We start from the raw sequence: 20,457 nt of genomic DNA, 5'->3' as shown, positions 1-20,457 counted from the left end.
TGCAGTTTCCTTTTTTTGTTGATACTAACTGCCTTGATCATATACAATAGTGCTGAATAGTGCTAAGAGGCTGTAAATAGACTGAGCATTGCTGAGCATACAACTGTTATAAACTGATTGCACGAAACGTTAAATTTTCAGAAAGTAGTGCTTTTTAGCAGAAAAAAAATGATTCACTTTGGTAAGAAAAGTTTAAATTCTGGTAGCGACTTTTTTCGATTTTTGGCAACGTTAACTTTTGACCAATTTTTGGGAACAACTTTGGCCCCATTTGTTGGCACAGTCTATTAAGGCCTAAATCAAATAACTTTCTCAAGACTTTTTGCCAGGAGTAAAGTGTACAGTTTTTCTTAAAAGACTGAATGATAGTGGTTGTGTCATTATTTTTATGATCATTCAACTGTGTACAGCATCTGCACGCATTACGTGCCTGTGTTTATCTTTGTTTCATTTTCGCGCCACAAATTCGCGCCCGTTCTAAATGACAGCGGCTCCCAGGGTAACGATATGCGCAGCTCGCTTCCCGGCAAATTACGAATTCAGCGAAGAAGAAGAGCAGAGACAATTTTGAGTCATGATTACTCGCTGGAAAACAAGCGAAATTTCGGCTTGATTCTTTCTAAACCTCTTTCTTCACCAACTAGAACTCATGCCGAAGTACACCACGAAGACTTATGGTCGAAATCGCGCCAAAGAAACGAAAATTTCCAAGGAATTCGACGAGATTCAAAAAAGTGAAGATTCGAAAGCAAACGTTACAACGGAAAACACTTTCCCAAGAAGACTTACAAGAAAGTCTCCATGGTCGAGAACAAGTAGAATTGTTGAAAGCAACGTTAGTTTGATAAAAGATGCGGCTGTTGCTTCATCAAAGACAAACAAAAGGAGAAAATTGGAAGTTATCGAGGAGAAAGACCCGTTCGCCTTTGACGAAGATGACGTGACGGTCTCAAGTTCGCAGGGGAGTACATTTCGAAGTAACGCCAAAGCGAAATCAAAGGAAACATCAGGGACTGAATTGACTGATAAAAGTACTGACGATGAAGCTTATAGCAGCTCTCAAGAATTAAGCGAAAGTTCATCACAAGGAGGGGAAAGGAAGATCGCCAGCTATCACAGGAAAAAGCTAACTGCGGTAATAAATGAGTAATTGAATTGGCAAGATTTCCGTACAGGACCCGACATTAATTATGCATACAATTTTCTGACTAATTCGTTCTGTTCATGATTGCTGTTTATGTATAGTGATAGTATGAAATAGTTGCATACATAATTAATGTAGGGTCCTGTGCGGAAATCTTTCCATTGAATTTATTTAGCTATGTTCTTTGTCTAATTCTGAACATAAATATTGAATTATGATATTTTAACTACTGTCTACATGGCAAATTATGTATGTAAGGCCTCCATGCCCCTCCAATTAATTAGCAATAACACTCGGACCGAAATAATTATTTGTTGGCCTAAGGAGACAAATTTTGGTGAGTTTTTGGTATTTATATTATCATTATTACCAACATTATTAATTCTTTTTTAATATTCTTCCTTGTTATTGTAAATTACCATTCAACAAGGTTGGCCAGGGGGGTAAGTGGTATACCACTATTCCTGAAAGCATGTACCCAGTATACCCAAAATTTCCTCTCAAAAATCATGCATAATACCAAATATTGGAAAAACACAGTATACTCTGTACCTATTTAAGGCCCAATTTTAAAATAAAAAGTCAGCGTACCCTATTTAAAATCACCCTGTATACCACATACCTAAAGGCCCATTTACACAGTACGATTTTGTTGCATGTGACAAGCTTACGACACGCCTTACGACAGTCGTAAGCCAGTTATAGGTTTGATTTACACGACACAGTTCATGTCGTAGGCCTGTCGTAAGAATGTCACAAGCATGTTGTATGTGACAGAATCGTACCATGTAAATCGTCCTTAAAACCACTGACCAACCCTGGTTTAGATTGGAAACTAAGTTTAAAGGTTTTCAGAATAAAGTTGTATTTACTTTTCCCCTTTGCAGTCCCCATTCAAAAGTTTTCTGAAGAACAACGACAAGTCACTGTCACCAAAGAAAGATAAAGATAAATCATCGAGAAGACTCTCAGCTTTGGTATGAGACTTTTAGTTTGTTAATTACTATATGTACTTTCTGGCAATGCAAATGTTGGTTCAATTTCAAGTGTGTTTGTTCTTTTACCATACATCTACTTCCATTTTAGCTTATGTTCATTAAAACTTGTTTACATGATATCTGATAACAGAAGATTTTGAAATACATTTAAGAATAAATATCAACGCTAAAAGTACAACAACAACAACAACACAATCAAAAGCCGATCGACCTTCACAGCCAATTTGCCATCCTAAAGAAATGCCGCGGAAAGTTTGAGTGCCTAATTTACGAGATGCTCCTAATTAGAAAAAGAAACCATCCCTGAACACTCAAAAGGACTCCATTCCAGTGAAACTGTTTTTTTAGTTATGCACATTTTTCTGTTTTCCACGCCTCATTTATTGTAATTTAGTTTCACACTTTCTTTTCTATAAATATCGTTCTGTACCATGTAAAATTTGCATTTGATAATGGTGACATGTCGTCGCCGAAACGTCATGTACCGTATTTATTCGGCTATAAGCCGACCCCGGCTATAAGCCGAGACCCTAAACTTTCGGTTATCAGAACCAGTTCGAGTCTGACAAAAAATAATCAAATGCTGTTATTTTTTAAAGCCAACAAGTGCTGACATTAGTGAGGACTCGCAGGACGAGACATCCCCTGATGTTCCAAATCTTGTCCGACCTGCATCTTGGCTCAAAAGAAAGGAAGAAGATTCCTCCAGTGTTGTGAGAGTAAAAAGAACTGATAAACCGGTAGGTTGCATCTTGGTAGAAAATCTGAATTTGCATTAATATTCTACCAGCTGACAATTATAATATTGAAGATTTTTGTGAGGTGGTGAAAGGTAACTAAAGCTAGTATGTTAGGGTTTCAAGCATCAAGCTCTAGCTTTCATGGTCCTAGGGAGCAAGAATGGTGCAGTGGTGAGAGCGCTCACCTTTCACCAATATGGCCTGGGTTCGAATCCAGGACCCAGTGGCATATGTGGGCTGAGTTTGTTGTTGGTCCTCATTCTTGCTATAAGGGGTTTTTCTCCTGGTTCTCCTGATTTTCTTACTGCCACCGTCGAAAACTAACATTTCTAGATACATTTACCAATTTGAACTGGAAACAGTGAACAAAAAGCCACTCTGGATATACTACTGCAAATTCTTACTTATTCATTTGTTCATTTATTCTTTTGTTTGTTCATTTGTTAGTTTGTTGGCTGAATTATTCATTAATTTTGCTAGCTAAATTTGTTCCTTTGTACATGCATCTGTTTATTTGTTTGTTTATTAATTTTTTTAATGTAATACAGTAACTGTACACTATTCTCTTGTATTTTTTTTAGCTTTTTACTGTTGTGCAGAATGTCAAACAAGTTCATGAATGCTTGGAGTCTGGGGAAGACCAGCAGGTGAGTTGCCTTCACGGGCTGTTTAAGGCTGGTTTTCACTAATAGCATCAATTCAGAATAGGAGTTGTATGAGGTCTTCTGCCTAGTGAAAAGCAAAAATCGGAGTCGTAAGCAGAGTAATTAATAAGCTCAATGGAATTGGAGTCAAAAGAATTTTTTACCTTTTCTTCCGATTCTGCTTAAGATCCATGATCTAGTTAAAACAAGATTGTCGGAGTTGCAACCAGAAGCAGAAGAACAAACCAATCACAATACTGCCGGTAGTTTTCAAGTCCTCAGTATTTTCTTTCTGCTTCTCACTCCGACAACCTACTATTCACTAGATCATAAGCCATGGAGTAATAATTATAAGCGGAACCAGAAACTCTTAACACTAGATTGCTAGTGAAAACCACCTTTAGGAACGTAATGCATATACTATGGTTTCTTTCTAATTAAAAATAAACATATCGTTCTTTAACAAAGATTACATTTTTTACTTCAGTTCTTTGATGATGTGGAGTATCTTCTGGATGGTCTCAAAGAAACTCGTTCATTATCAACCCGGTGCCTAAGTGCCCTGGATTTTGCATCCCACTGCTCTCAGCCCTCATTCAGAGTGAGCCTCAGGGCCCATGGTATTGCTCCTAAAATTTTTTCAGCACTTCAAGATGCACCTTCTGATAAGGTGAGAGTTAAGTTTGTATTGATCAGAAGTATCAAATCTTCTTACTGCTTGCGATATGCTTCTTTTTGGGCGAGTTTTGAGAATTCGGTGATACATCTTGAAGGACAATTACCTTATTATAGGAAATTAACGCGTCATGAAATTAACGTGAATTTCAAAAATTTGCGTTAATTTTAGTCGCGTTAATTTTCGTTTACGTTAATTTCCACGCCGTTAATTAAGTGGAGCGTTAATTTCCATGATCTTAATTTCCATTATTTGGCCCCAATTTTTCGGTACAGTCCAGACCTTCTTGACTTCAAGAAAAAGGCATAATTTCATCAGGGTGGAAAACTACCGGTATCACTGAAACTGTGAAGAACGCTCGAGGCGGTCAGATTTCATCACTTAGACCCTGCGTTTAGAATTATACGCCTAGTGTTGAAATAAACTTGTTCCTGTTGTTTCAACAAGTGTTTTTCTTTGTGTACGTCGCGTTAATTTCCTTCATTTTCAAATGTTACCCCCTCTTTCGCGTTAATTTCCTTTATTAGGAAGAAGTTTTTCCTCCAATTCGCATTAATTTAAGTCGCGTTAATTTCAAATACCTTAATTAACACAAGCGTTAATTTCCTATAATAAGGTATAATACATATATGACAGATCACGGCAATCTTTTTATTTGAAAAAGAAAACACAGTAATTTTAAGCCACCATATTTCCAATTCATTAAGTTTTGCGAGAAAACGTGTCACAGCACTCAAACATTAGAAAGTCCACTTTATTTCCTTTATAAGTAGCTAACTGTTTAAATATGGTTTTAAATAAGTCCCTCTCTTATAAGCATTCCTCTCTATTAATTTAGCGCCCCCTTCAAAAGGTCTTGAAAACAAATAAACCCTCAGACCTGTCCCCACTCCCTTCCACCCTGGGTGGGGGGGGGGGAGGGAGGATAAAGCTTTCATGGTAATTATTATTCCATACTGATGATACATAATACAGCTTAAGCTCTAGTTAAAGAGAGGTTCAGATATTATGTGTAGCACTTAGGACCAGTTGTCTCTGCCATGTAAAAATTAAAAATTTAATTTTTTTTTTCAATTGATTGTTTTCAGTGCCTTGCCCTTTGTACCTCAGCGATTACCTTGATGTTGTCTCAAGACCGTCAAAATGCCGATTTAGATAGATCTGTTCTTGGTGAGAATTATAAATAATAATTATTATAATCATTAGTAATAGTTTTGATTTTGTCTTAGTTTATAAATCTGACTTAGGTCTGCTAGGGTTTATTTCATAATTTAGAAATTAGAAATTAATTATAATTTAGTACTGGCCAGGGAAAATTTTGATAAATTAAATGCAGGAAAAAAACAAACAAACTTAAGCTACTTTAATATCAGTCTACTAAACAAGCAATAATTTCTGAGATAAGAAAACAGTTTTTCCTGGTTACCTTTTAAGCATGTTGGAGTCATTGCAATGATTCTTTACTTCACAAAAAAGGAAAAAAATTCTGAAAATTTATCACAAGGCAAGTGATGGATAAAATTGCCTTATTTACAAGCCCTGGGCATCCAGACCTATAGGTCTTTTTGTAGACGTACGTTTTCCATAAGGTATATTTTAAAAGCAAAAATAATTTGATTGATGCATTCAAAGAATGCCCACTTGTGATATAATCCTGATGATAAAATAATGTCAATAATTTTCAGAGCTAATGATGAAGCTGTTGGCTGTTGATAGCAACAATGAGCAATCCAAGTCATTAAAGGATTACAATAAATATGTCACAAAAGTCAGGTTAGTGTTCTTAATTTGTATTGATCATTGTTTGATTCTTAGAATAAAATCCTCGTTATATTATGACCATGCGACAAGTACATGCAATGTTCCAATTAATTTTATATGTAAACAATGTGCCGTTTGTGCAGTGCCGTTTGCCGTTTAAAGATCAGAAATCGGCTGACGCTTTACGGCGCAATCTTAACGACCTCAACAAGAAAATCGGAAGCGACCTGCAGCCTGTGTTTACAAGCAAGAAAATTATGGATGACATCAAAGTGGTAGAAGCCAAGCCTCCCCTTATAAATCAGCATTGCGTTGTCTTCAAATTCGCATGTAATCTGTGTGATGCAGATTATGTTGGGTTCACATCCCGACATCTTTTTCAACGCATCGCTGAACATAAATATTCTGCGATTGGCCGACACTTAAAAGAAGACCACTAGCTGCAAGTCTACAATGTACAAGACCAGTTTTCTGTTTTAAAGAAATGCCGCACGAAGTTGGACTGTTTAATTTACGAAATGCTCTTTATTAGAAACATAAAGCCGTAACTTAACACGCAATCAGATTCTGTGTGTGCTAAACTGTTTATTTAAAATCTTAATATGCTAATATATTATCACACCCTAGATCACTATATAAGCATGAACTCCGTATTATAATTTTAACTTGATAATGATGACATGGCGTCATCGAAACGTCGTTCAACTTTCCTATCGCTTATTTTTCTTCTCAAACAATGTGTTGTGGTTTAAATTAGCCTTTGTCTGACAGTTTGTTGAAAGCAGTATATTCTGATTTAGTTTTCCTATTAAGTAGGTTGCGTCATATTATGTTAAATTTGTAATTAATTATATCATAACCTGAAATCAAGGGGAAAAATCAAAAAATCAAACTGGTTCAACAAATTTCAATCCAACAGCAAATATTTAAACCACAACAAAATTTGCACAAAATAAGTTTATTTCAATGCAAAATTATTTACCGGTACCTGTTATTAAAATAAATATGATACATTATGATTAATAGGACATTACTAGAAAAACAACATGGATCTGATGAACTACTAGCTGCAGGCGATGATGACATCAATGTAAGTTTTGTTAATTAATACATCAATAATAATATTATTATTGTTGATTATGTTGTATTTAAAAATTAAAAAAGTAATAATTAACTAATTAAACTGATTGATTATTGAAAATCAATTTCAAGAGCACTGCTGCTCAAAGTGCCATAATATTATGTTTGCTTGTGTAATAATTAGCAATATTGAAGTTAAAAATGTATAAATATTTACAGTTACTTCAAATCTGTTTCCAATTCAAAAAAATTTTAGACTTACCAATTGAGCAAAGTTTTGCTGCATTTTGCGCTTATTAATTTATCTGAGACTATGTTCAAATCATTCATCACTCTATTATCAAAGACTAATTGCTTTTTCTTGTTGTTTTTTTCTTGTTGAATTTTTTTGATCATTCTAACATTGATCTATTTTTTTTTTTACCACAGCCGGCATCTCTAGTTTGTGAGTCAATGCTGTCTTTGACGTCCCAGAGGACTGGAGAGTGGTTTAAAGAGGAGATAAGAGTACTGCGGGGACTGGATCATATTATGGACATAGGTTGATACCAAAAGTTATATTTACTTTGATGAAATTAATTAATTTATGTTGTAACACATCCTTTGTCGGGATGGAGATTGTCCCTTTATGAGGCAACAGTTAACACAGTCAAATAGTTTTCAAAATCAATGTGCACCTAGTTATTTTTAAGAGAGTCACAAGTTTGTTAGTTTTATAACTGTTAAGTGTCACCCTCAGTAAATAACATTTATGCTCCCTTATGCATTACCCAGTGCAAATAATCATATTCTGCACTCATTGCCTTGGTTGAGCTCGGTTTGCTGGGAAGAGATTTGACGTGACACCTGCCATCTTTTGGCCACCAAGGTGGCTGTTTATTTTTAGTAACAAAATGCAAATGAAGCTTATTCTAAATTAATGAAACTGTTCCCAGCAAAGGCGAAGGGATACCTGAACACATGTATATAAATCTTGTCCTATGGGAAGCAGGGTGGGAGGGAAATGTTGATTTCGTCTTGAATGCTTCGATACCAAGAGGCTCAAGATAGCCCAACTCTGCCTTACAGTGTATGTAAGCAATAAATCGTTCAGTTCAGAGTCTTGTTCCATTTAACGCTTACTTTATTGAATAGAGGTAATTTGAATGCATCAGACAATAGAAACAATCATCGATGAATATGGTGCGACTGAAAAGCAATAGATTACAACAATATAAGAAACTAATAAACGATTTGAAAAAACACTGAAAGAACAAAACTTACAAATATTCCTCTGATCCGGCGGAGCGAAGACAAATCAGGACAAAAACGTGAATAGAAAGAACGTAATCGTAGAAAGATCAAAACACGAGGTGATTGTGTAATAAACTTAGAATGATGTAAACTGATAGCAATCACATGATAAACAAAGTAACACAATGTCACGCGTGTGAACGATGTAAAAATAATACTAAAGAACAAAACGAGACGTTTGAATCTAACAGTGTATATATCACGAAGGGTAATGTTGCAAGGTCTTATTACTATCACCTGACCGGAAGCCCGAACAGATTCATTGTTCATAAGGTGCATAAAACAATTTATTTGCTAAATAAATAATTTCTTTTGATTGACTGACTGAGTGACTGACTGACTGTCTGTCTGACCGACTGCATGTACTGACGGACTGACTGATGGGGTAAGTTTAGGTTATACATGTAAATTAAATGATTTTAACCCCAGGGATCATTTTCAAAAGTTTACTGGATTCTTGAGAGCAATAGAATTCTGTTGTGCACATTTCTAATAGCAAAGTTTCATGTCTTGCTTAGCAATTCAGACTATTGAAAACCTTCTGACGAGATATGCTGATGCCAGATTACATGAGGGTGTATCAACAGCAAAGCTGAAAAAGATGACAAGATGTATGAGACTACTGGAGAACGTGAGTACATGGAACATTTGTTGAGCTTGTTGTAGTCATTTGTAAGCCTGGAGCTGTGATGCTGTGCTTGACTTCCAGTATTTATTTTGTACATAAGGTCATTGCCCTGTATTGCATTGCGCATCCTTACTGCGCAGAATTTTACGCGTAATTAGCGCGCGCACATAAACAAAATGGCGGCTTTTTTCTATGTGGCTTAGTCCGCGAGAGAAGTAAATTGTCGCTTTTTCATAAACAAGTCTGGTGACCTATCAGTTTTTTCTTATATTTTGGGTGTAGTGATTAAATTCTTTCTGTAAAATGAAAACAGTTCATTTCTTGTGTTTGAAAAATAAATTATCGCTAAAACTGTGTACTTTGCTAGTACTCGCATAGGACTTTTAAAGGAAATATATGGAATATACAAGGTCTTCCTGCTCCTAAACGAATCTGGTGACCCCCCTTTTTCATTTCAAAATTTAAGTTCCCTTAAAGTAATAAACCAGTAGGCAAAGTTTGGTTAAAAATCTATGTTCAGTTTTATTTCGGGACAGTGACCTTAATTAGAAAAATATCATGTTAATATTTAATTAATAAAAATACTTTGCAGGTTACAATCCAAAATTCTGCTAATCAAGAGCACATGATTCAATATGAAAAGGGATCCTTTGTGACTTCACTGGTCAGGTAAATGAAGACAGTATCAAGATATGGATCAGTTTTTTTTCGGGATTCATTTTGGCTGTAGCCCTTCAATGAGTTAACTTTTTATTATTGTCTTTAGGTTGATGCAGTTGTGTCTGAACACACTCAACAATGGCATTTCTTCAAAGCAAACCAAGAAAAAACCAGACAGGGCATTTGAAGACTGTTTCTTTAGCATTCTTAAAGTTTTCTTGAATCTGACTCACAACTTTGGTAAGTCATGTTGTTGGTACAGTAAAATCCAGCATGTAAGAACCTACTTTTTTCAGAGCTTGGCAAAAAAGAGGGGGACGTAAGGGGGGTCCGAAAACCACAAAACCGCACAGAAATACGCTACAAAACCGCAAACCGCATCAAATTTTACCAAAAAGCCGAAACCGCAATTTCAAATGACCAACAACGGTAGATAAGACTGGATCTGAGCCGAAGATCTGGCCTGGAATGTCATCAAGTCAACGTATCATTGGATAAAACAGTTAAACACATCAAATATTAACTGGAAGAGGCTGCAATTACAAGCCACAGGGCAAGTTTGCTTAATAACGAACCCTGATTGTGTAAGCTGATACGCTGTAAAACAAAACACTTGGCTCAAGCTTGTTTAACTGAAGCAAAACAACCGAATGTGAAAGGATCCAGTGGAAACGTAAGAGAATCATATTACCGCAGACAGTTTTCTCACCGACTACCGCGACCTAAAATTTGTAATTACCGCACACCGCGTAGTCTTGTAAAACCGCAATACCGCAGGTTAAAATAAAAATTACCGCAAAACCACACGAAAAATATACGCAAAACCGCATCACCGCAAACTCTTACGCCCCCCTCAAAAAAGGTTTTGTATTATTGGGTAGTTATTGACAGTTTAGGCTAAGTAGGTTCTTAATTAGGTTCTTAATTTCTACAGAGTAGACATTGTTGTTGATTATCAGAAAATAGAATTAAATCTGGCCTGTTTATCACTATAAATATTTATTAATGTTCCCATGTTGCCAAAAGTCCAACAACATTAATTGATCAATGATACAGTACTGTATATAACATCACCTTTTTGGTTTTTGGTAAAAAAATAAATAAATTAGATAGTTAAACCCCACATATAAGAACCTGTTGGAATTTGTTTGGCTAAACAGGTTCTTATATTTTGGGGTATTAAAAAGCAAATTTTTGTCAGAAGGTTCTTTAATTCTTAGGTTCTTGCATGTGGGTTTTTACTGCAATATATTTGTTTTGATATGGGCACATTTCCACTAGCCTGCTAACTAGAAATCATTTTGTACAGTTGTCGTCTGGTAAATTTATTTGTGAGTGTGGGAGCAAAGGTAACCTAAAGGTCAGTGCGTGCTGAACTCCAGATCAAGAGGTCAGGGTCGGAGCCCCTCCCAGGGTTACTGCATTATCTTCTTGGGTGAGACACTTTACTCTCATAGTGCCTCTCTTTCTGTCCAGGTGTATAAAGTGGTATCAGTGAATTAAATGCCAGAGGAAAACCCTGCAGTGGACTAGCATCCCATCTAGTGGAGGAGTAGAAATACTCCTACTCTCTTACAGGCAAAACCATAAAAGCACGAACACGTAAAATTATTTCTGGAAGGTTTATTAGCGACCAATCAGATGCGAGAACCACAAGAGTAATTAGCTGAAAGGTTTGGATCAGTCACGAAACAACGAGTTGGCTTTTTTTCCACGATAAATCCTTGATTCTACCATTAACAAATACTGAAATTGTCATTCTTTTTCTATTTCAGAGCTTATGCATAAGCAACGGATAACTACAGTTGAATACCGATAACTGGAACCCTCAAGTCAATAACTCGAACCTCCTGCTAACTGGAACCTTTTTTGATTCCCCTCCAGGTCATTTGTTACTAATTTTAACCTCGATAACTCGAACTACTGCTAACTCGAACCTTTTTTGATTTCCCTTGAACGTTCGAGTTACCAGGATTCAACTGTATGCCAGAATGATATCTTGCTGAATTGAGCAGTTTTTGTAATAAATACTAAAAGACGTAAAATTCTGCTCTCTTAATTTTCAATTCAATTGTCAATTCAATTACTCTTGCGGTTTGTTATGGTTACGTCTCGCATCTGATTGGTTGCAAAACAATAAACATTCCAGAAATAATTTTAGGCGTTCATGCTTTAATGGTTTTGACTGTAATACTACTACAGAAAAGGGGATAAGCTTGCTCCGGCCTGATGAGCCACTTTGCTCGAATGCAGACCTCACTTTTTACATTTTTTTAATTGTTTTTATTGTGCAGAGGCAGGCAGCTCAAGCGTTGGTCAGCAGGATGGTTTTCTCTCGTCACTTCTGCTGACTGTCCTACAGGTTAGTACAACGTGACAGAAGCATGGGACAAAGAAAAATTCTGAGTCCCCGACGGGAATCGAACCCATGGCCTCCCAGATACCGGTTGGGCGCTCTAACCAACTGAGCTACGAGAGACTCGTTGTGAGCTGGGCCTTCATCTTCATTATTTATTACCGAGCTTAAAATTTACCATCTTTATTATTTACTACAAACTTGATGAATTCGACATTGCTGATCCTAGCAGTATGCAGGACGCGTGTCACTTATCAACCTAGTAAAATGGCCCAGCACACAACGAGTCTCTCGTAGCTCAGTTGGTTAGAGCACCCAACCGGTATCTGGGAGGCCATGGGTTCGATTCCCGTCTGGGACTCAGATTTTTTCTTTGTCCCATGCTCGAGTCATGTTGAACACTTCATCTTCATTATTTATTACCAAGCTTAAAATTTACCATCTTTATTATTTTACTAGGTTAGTACAAATAACATGGACAAAGATTTCTCTTAAAGTTACAAAAAATTGATACAAAACAATTAATTACCATAATTATTATGTAACCCACTTACTCAGCTGTTTAGGCCTCATAATTATTTGTCAGTAAAATGCCCCCAGCCCTTAATTTTTTGGGGAGCATTTGAAAACCCAGCTTCAGAAGTTTAAACTCTGGATCTTTTGTAAAATGCATTATGTTCTTTTGCATTTTCGATATCATGTACATTTGCAACCCAGTGTAATTAAAACAAATTCTACAATTTCCACTTAGTTACCACAGTTTGTCACAGAGAGCAAGAGGTTTGATTTGCTTGTTCTGGTAAGTTTGCATTATAATTATGTGTACTACAGCTAGAAGCAATAACAAAGTAAACACACACTCTCTAACAGGCTGGTGTAAAAGCATTGTGACCAAAATTGAGAATTAATGTTGAAAGACGTTTCCAACCCTGATTTATCTCTGTCTGAATTTTTTATTGATAAAACTGCTACTGCCCATAGCTAATATTCAATGGAAAAATACCTTAAGTTTCAAAGCAGTTAAGACATGAGGAAAGAACAAAGCTCTAGCTGAATATTATTAGTTTTAGTAGTCAACTGAAGGAAGAGTCAGACATCTCACTGAGTAGGAAGACCACACCCATTAGTTGATACTTGCTGTATATGAACATCTCTATCAAGACACTTCAAGTAAGCGAGCATCTCATGTAAACAGACACTTGGGAGCAGCACCTCCTGTAAGCAAATACCTGATCTCCTAAGTGGCTATGGTATAGTAAATGGACACATCCCAGAAACTGAGCCTTATAGCTAGTGGTGCCCACTTAACAGAGAGTCAACTGAATTGCCATATTTCAGTAACATTATGGAGAAGTAAGCAGTTCAATGTTGGTTGTTTTCTTTTCCAGAGCTTGGAACTTTTAATTAATCTTGTGGAAGACAGTAAACAAAACATTGCCTCCCTGGTTCAGCTGCGTACCTCCCCCTGCCATGAGAGTCAAGACAGTAGTCAAGAAATGGAAGATCAGGAAGGTCAACTCAGTTCCATTGAGGCACTTGTACAGCTGTTTCTTGTCAGAGAACAAGCTGCTAGGAATACGGATGAGATGACATCAGGTTTATCAACTGAAGGTGGGTCATTCCACAGTATTCCGTCTGTTGCGGAGGGGATTGGAGACACTTTTATTGTTGTGGTTTAATAGGCATTTATCTTCTCTGATTATTTATTCAGGGTTTAAGTCTTCAAGAAAGCTTTCTTTGCTGCCGCCCTGCTTTTTTCGAAAATACATTATTTAGATCGCAGAGCCTCAAAAAAGGGCTGTTGCGGAGGGGAACAGAGAAAATGGTGTTTTTTGTTTTTAAATTTCATTCTCAAAATTCTCTGAATTCTGAAATTCTTTTCTGTGCCTAATAGGTTTTTGATTTTCCTCATTATATGTTTATTAGAAAGATTACAAAAAGAAACTCAAATGTTTAGTGTTTTTCCAGTGATCCAGAATTTAGAACATTGTTTGCTGTTGCGGAGGGGAAGTTGCAGAGGGGAAAATTTGTCCTTTTCAGTATTCACAATAAATGAGCAGTTAAAAGATGGTGATAACCCTAACATTTTGATAATTATTATTACAATTTCACAATGACACTTAAATATCTTCAGCCTTTAAACAATTTTTAGCAGTTATGGGTTAACATGTACTTTCTATGAATTTTACTAAGTAAAGTCAAAAAACAGGTATGAAAATACAACTGATTCATACATGTAACAAAGCAGTGTCAATGTTAAACAGCAAACACCCATAGATAATTGAACACTTCTGGAAAACAAAAACAGATGTGAGCCTGGTATGTTCCTGCTCATGATAATTCCAAAACTGTACATAAAAGGGCAATTGCCTTAACTAAACTGGCCCATAAAATACAGCTTACGTGTTGAATGCACGTAAGCTGTGCATATGCACCTGTAAGATGCACCTGTGCATATGCACCTGTAAGATACTGTAATGTTGTAAACTTTGGTGAGAAAATCCTTTCTCTTCCCAATGTGAACACCGTTGTTAATTAAATCTCTCTCAAAAAAGATTTTGTTTCCACAACAGAATTCCCCTCCGCAACAAAATTTCCCCTCCGCAACAGTATTTCCCCTCCGCAACGGTATTTAATCATTCCTCTTAACTACAGCTTAAAACATAAAATCTCTTTGACAGTAATAAAACTTAACCTTAGCCCAAAATCAGAAGATGTGAAAACATGAAGTTGAGTTTGTTAATTACAAGCTGACAAACTAAACTTTTAGGCCTTAAAATGTTGCGGAGGGGAAAGCAGCATACAGATTGTTGTCTCCTGCTGACACGCTGAGAGAAATATCAATTTTGGGTAATGTTAAAGTTACTTTGTCTTAAGTAGTTTGAGTCCAATACCATCTCAGCAAAATTCCTGTTTTCTATTTTTTACCAGTAAAACATATTACTTTCCCCTCCGCAACAGCAATTATCACTATTAATGGTAATAAATGATAATTTATGCACAAACAACAATTGACGACAAAAAATAGTTATCATTTTCATAAATTCTAGCTAATATGCTATCAATTTGTCTGGAATTTGAGTAAGTTAAACAAATTTGATTTTTCAATTTTTTTTTGTCCATAATACTGTGGAATGACCCAGGTACATGACGTTAATAACGCTATAATGCATTTATTGGCTGACTGGGAGGGCCAGAAGGAAAATATTTGGCTATGGCTGCACCTAGTTTATTCAATATTTTCTGAAACAGAACCAAAAGATTTCCTTGCCATGACTGACCTACCTTATTATAGGAATATAACGAAGCATTTTAACAACGCGAACAAAATGTAGGCGTAATAAAATTAACGTGAATTTAAGAAAAGTTCTGGTTAAATCCTTATAGTAAAAAAGTTAACATCAATAAAATTAACGCGAATTTTTGAAATTCGCGTTAATAACATGTATCTTTAATTTCCTATATTAAGGTAACTCTGTTAGTTAATAAAATAATTGGTGTTCTTTTCTAAGGGTTGCACATGACAGTCCTACAACGGACAAAGCTGTGGCCCTCAAATTCCTTCAATTGAATTGGAATTTAGAACTTTTGTTTTTGTGGAGGGAGGATTTAACTGGTCTGAGGAGAACCTGGAGAGAAACCCATGTCCAGAGCAAGGATGAGATTCAAAAACAAACTCAACCCACATATGATGCCGGTTCTAGGAATCTTGAAAGTATTTTTTATGAACTTACATATTACATGTGTTTTGGTCACTTAAAATGAGAATATCTTCAGTTGGTCAATGTTGAATTGCATGCATGCCAGTCAAAAGTACTTTCATTTGGCTTCATGTGTGTCACAAGCAAGCTTTATCTGGACTGGCTTATGTCAACTCATCCAGCTTTGTAAGTAATATTTATTATTATTAATTTTTTGTTTTTTACTAAATCAGAGGAAAGTAGCCAGGAGTCATTAAAACCAACAAAGGATGGCATGGGATGGATTTGCGGTGAAGATATTGATGTTTCCATTGTTGAAGGAAATAAAAATGCTGCAGATGCACAAGAAGAAGAAGAGGAAGTGCCATTGGAGGTACAACTTGGAAAAGGTGAGAGCATGAACAAAAGCAGAGACTTATTAAATAACCTTTATTTAAATACTTAAGACTGGTTTTCACTAGTGGCAGAGTCGTAAGAGGAGTTACAACCAAGTGAAAATCAAACAGAGTTAACATTGTAAACTTGAGGGAATTGGAGTCATAAGAATCAGAATCTGATTATTGGATTTTGCTTATAACTCTGTGTTATGATCCAGTAAGAACTAGATTGTCAAATTTGCAGAAGCTGAAGAACAAACCAATTACAATTAATGCTATTTCAGTCTTTGGCACTTCAAGTGCTTTCTTTCTGCTTGCAACTCCAACAATCTTGTTTTCACTAAATCATTAGCCGCGGCGTCATGAGTGGAAACGGAACTCTGCTTATGAGTCCACTGGTTTGATTTTCACTAGATCGTATGTGTAATCCTCTGCCCTTCTGATTATGACCCCGACTCTGACTTGGTCGCTAGTAAAAACCAACCTAAAAAAGGCACCATTCATTTTTATTTTATTGCTTTTAAACAAAGTTAATTTGGCTGTTTTTTTTTTTCACAAAGCTTTACAAAAGGCTGGAAAACACATGGAAGATAGTGTTGTGGCAGCGTATGTTGCCTTGCTACTCGGATGTTTACTACAGGAGAATGAGGTTAGTATCAAGTGTAATAATGTAAAGTTTGAAAAATAATGTGTCTGGTGCATGAAAACAGATATGGGCATTCGTAATCCAGGTCAAACCATTTCGACTGTATTTTATTTGAATTTTTCCAACTAAAAACATGCGTGGAGATGATGCACCTCTTGAAATGGCCCACAGTATCTGTTAATCACCAACAAATTTCACCAAGAGCTTGAAAATCTTAGCTTCATACTGGGCAGCACCGAAAGGAAAAGAACCTTCACGCAAATTATTTAATTCAATTGCCTTTACTTAAGCTTAATATTTAACAATTATTCCAACGAGGCGCGGAATAGCCAACGAGGCGCGAAGCGCCAAGTTGGCTATAACGACTCGTATCCAACAAGGGCGAATGGAATAACTGTTTTATTAAATTCTTCTCAAGTTTAAATCGACTGGACATTTCATTTTGATTAAACGAAGTGATAGAATGAGAAGGCGCGAAAATTTCAGGCGCGGTGTTCACTTCTTGAGTTGAATGAAACTTACGAGGAAAGCGAGTGAGAGAGCTTTCTTCCCAAGATTTTCCTCGAACAATCCCCTCTGAAGTCATCTAAACATCCTGGAAATTGTGACAACAGTTAAGATTTACAAGAAGATCCGAAGCAAAAGCTTTCTGGAAAACTGCAAGTCTTGTGCAAGTCGAACGAAGCAAGTGTTTACATTGTACTTCTTTACGGCTCCACGGCTGTCATCAAGACTGCTATATTATTTGAAGCGAAATTGAGCTCAAAGTCGAACAGGTTTATTGAAGTGTAAAAGTACAAAACCAAGATTGAAAGGTAACAAACTTTACTGAAGTGCTGAGCCTAGTTTTATGACGTACACTGAATGAAACTGTGTCAGTTTGCCGTTCTTTCGTAAATTATTTGCTGCTTTTCTACTTTATTCACTCGCTCTTGTTGTGCGTTTAAAAGTATTATTAATTAAACTTTTCGCATCAATCCTTTTGTTTTGCGTAGTTAAATTTACTATGGCATTTCTGTGGTTATTCTAGGCACCGCTAATTATTTCTTGTTCATAAAGCTCCCCAAATTTGCTGTTTAAAACCATTTTTTTGAAGGAACTGTCGCTTCCTGAAAATTTTAATTTCACTTATTAGTATAAGCGGCACTTGCCGCACTCATTTCCCATATAAGGTCAAACATAGGTATACGAGCTGACAACCGGGATTCAGTAAACCAATCAGAAAGCTAGAAATGCAATATCCGAGGTTGAGAATTTAATAAAAAATGTTATTATAGGTAATATTTATAATTAATATTATGAATTATTTATTAGATATATTTAGTAATAAATTATTACTGTCTTATTAATTATCGGTATCTTTGTCTTGGCTCAGGCAAACCAGTGCTTTATCCGTGGCCTTTTACCAGATGGAGATTTTTCTCTTCTTGTCATTGTTTTGAGAAAATTTCTTCGCTTCATTAAACTGACAGTAAGTACATTAAGAAATAAAAATGTTACTCTGGTTAAAAATTTGTTGTAAAAATGTTCGTAAAATATCCGCAATGTCCCAACGTTTCGGCTTTAACTAAAGCCTTCATCAGGGGAAAGTAGTCAGTAGTCAACAAAATAAATTCCAGACATGTTGTTTTAAGTAACTAGAAAACCACCAACATCCTTTTATCATTTTAAAGTGACGTGATATGCAAGTTAACATTAACTGCCTTGATATAATTTGTGGTTGACCATGATTTTTTTTGCAGTTGTCATCTCTTGGTTTAATGCATTGATAAATTTTATTTCTGGATTTGAAAAAAAGAAAATCCAGAATCCAAGTACAATCAATCCTTTTGTTATAATTATGTAATACATCAGAGACTGACATCACATTTTAACAACACTGGGAAGGAAGTTGAAAATGTGTTAGATAGCAGAGAAATTAGTAGTCTAAGAGCAGTCGGGAGCCACTCCAAGAGCGGTCGGGAAATTCTACACATGACCGGAAAAGTTTATACAAGTGAGCAAGGGAGGAAATGAGAAGGGAACTGCAGTCTAAGAAATTAGTAACCTGTGATCAGGCTTTCTTTTTTTCGCGGCGGAGGGAAGGAGAAAAGGTGTTTGGAAATGTGACGAAGCACTGCATTAAGTGATTGATAAATTAGTAATGTGCATGTGGTTCCAGATTTCCCGACTCCCCCCATAGAAGGGATTTGGAAATTCCTAGAGGTGAAAGATCTCAAGGGCCTAAAACTTTAAGGAAATCTATGAAGCTGAATTGGAATTTTCAGAGTGGCAGGGAGGGGGGGGGGGTTCTAAGGAAAATCCTTTTTGTGGGGGGTATGGATACTTTCCAGAACCACACAATGTTCTCATTGTAAATGAAACTACAAGATTAGAAAGAAACAGTCATTGAAATATTAGCTCATAGAACAAAACATCACAGTTGTGGTTTCCTTTGTAATTGAAGATTTTTTTTTTCATTTTGCAGAGTGGTACAAGTGGACATGCTATTGAAAAGATTGTTAAAGTCTTGGAAAGTTGCCAGACGAAGTGAGAAAGCCAAGCCGTTTTGGAAAACTATATTAATATTACGACTTAGGAACAAGTGTAGTGTACTGTACATTGTATTTTATTTCATGCAAAGCACATCTCAGTCACAGATAGTTCTGTAGTATTGTATACACACTGTATTATAATTATTACTTTTCTTTTCACTTGGGACATTAATTTAAGAAAAGAAACTGTGTGACATTTTCTTAAATGGGATGTATTATTCTATCATCATTCTTGATTGGCCTTATACTTAGTATAATATGAGAAATCTTTTTGAAAACTCATGATTTATCTTACTCTTGTTGGACTCCTTCTAATTTAGTTTAACGTATGGTAGGACATTTTCCCTGTGTTATAAAAAAAAAACTGATTTTTGACGTCTTGCATACATTTGTACACATACCATGTGCTATATACTTTTCATCCTGTCCACTCTTAAGTAAATCAACCATACCAGCTTAGGCCTGTTTTTAGCAGCTGTGTAATTACTGTTTATAACGAAAGAATCTCTCTATAACCCAAACTTGTAGATTATTCTGTTGAGCCAGTGGAATTTATCCTGTGTACAATGACCTCCTCTGGGCCCTTAAATTAAATCAGGGAAAGCGACATCTGTGTAATACCAGACGTCCCTCTTAATTAAGGGAGGAGCTCAACATATACTAGCTAGTGGATTTTATCCAACACTTTTGGTAAATAAAAATAATAAAATAATTTGGTAAATAGGCAAGTGCAGTATTTTTTTGGCCATTTTCGCAGATGAAGGAAGATTTCCTCTGTTTCAGTGGCATGCCTGTAAACTAGCTATCTTGTTGAGATATGAAGCTAAGTGCATGACCACTATGAACACATATTTATTTTTTTTTATTTTATTTTTATCAATAAAATGTAAAGAGGAGATTGGGCTGCTACACAACAATTCTAATGTTATTTGGAAAATCTCTTTTCTTTTGCACCCTGATTCTAACTTACTGTTTCTTTTCGAAAGGTCAATGATCTCCCATTTTATTCAGGGTTCGGAACGTGTTAAGTAAATTATAGTGCCAAAGGATGTATTACATCTCAGTTATTATCCTTCGATGAGGTGCAGGGGCAGGCTAAAAAAATTCAATAGATGTGCATATTCTGTGATTTTGGACATGAAAAATGTGCTAGATATTCATGAATAAAATGAAAATTTTTATTATTATTTTTTTCTAGATCACTTAACGTATAGCTAAA

At 35.9% G+C, this 20,457-nt stretch overlaps 1 protein-coding gene across 1 annotated transcript; it reads left to right on the top strand.

Annotated features, from left to right (window-relative positions):
- Window positions 1–535: 535 nt before the first annotated feature.
- Window positions 536–19,954, top strand: LOC144666117 (wings apart-like protein homolog). The gene is made up of 19 exons (XM_078527474.1): window positions 536–1,135; window positions 2,032–2,121; window positions 2,742–2,882; window positions 3,464–3,529; window positions 4,014–4,196; window positions 5,291–5,372; window positions 5,888–5,975; window positions 6,990–7,053; window positions 7,473–7,584; window positions 8,855–8,967; window positions 9,557–9,633; window positions 9,731–9,864; window positions 11,919–11,986; window positions 12,732–12,779; window positions 13,369–13,591; window positions 15,915–16,070; window positions 16,619–16,707; window positions 18,080–18,175; window positions 19,172–19,954. The coding sequence occupies exons 1-19, from the start codon at window positions 650–652 to the stop codon at window positions 19,235–19,237; spliced, it is 2,382 nt and encodes a 793-aa protein (XP_078383600.1). The 5' UTR covers window positions 536–649; the 3' UTR covers window positions 19,238–19,954.
- Window positions 19,955–20,457: the final 503 nt, after the last annotated feature.

This window comes from Oculina patagonica, chromosome 9 (genome assembly GCF_052425735.1).
Source record: "Oculina patagonica isolate OP01 chromosome 9, crgOcupat, whole genome shotgun sequence".
NCBI lineage: Eukaryota > Metazoa > Cnidaria > Anthozoa > Scleractinia > Oculinidae > Oculina > Oculina patagonica.
This window is presented reverse-complemented; position numbering and strand designations above follow the sequence as displayed.

What these genes read in the sequence shown, in the direction of transcription:
- LOC144666117 (XM_078527474.1), top strand. Translation starts at nt 650, where the DNA reads ATGCCGAAGTACACCACGAAGACTTATGGTCGAAATCGCGCCAAAGAA. An exon ending in CGAGAAGACTCTCAGCTTTG is followed by an intron (nt 2,122 to 2,741) that starts GTATGAGACTTT and finishes TATTTTTTAAAG; the next exon opens with CCAACAAGTGCTGACATTAG. An exon ending in GGAGGTACAACTTGGAAAAG is followed by an intron (nt 16,071 to 16,618) that starts GTGAGAGCATGA and finishes TTTTTCACAAAG; the next exon opens with CTTTACAAAAGGCTGGAAAA.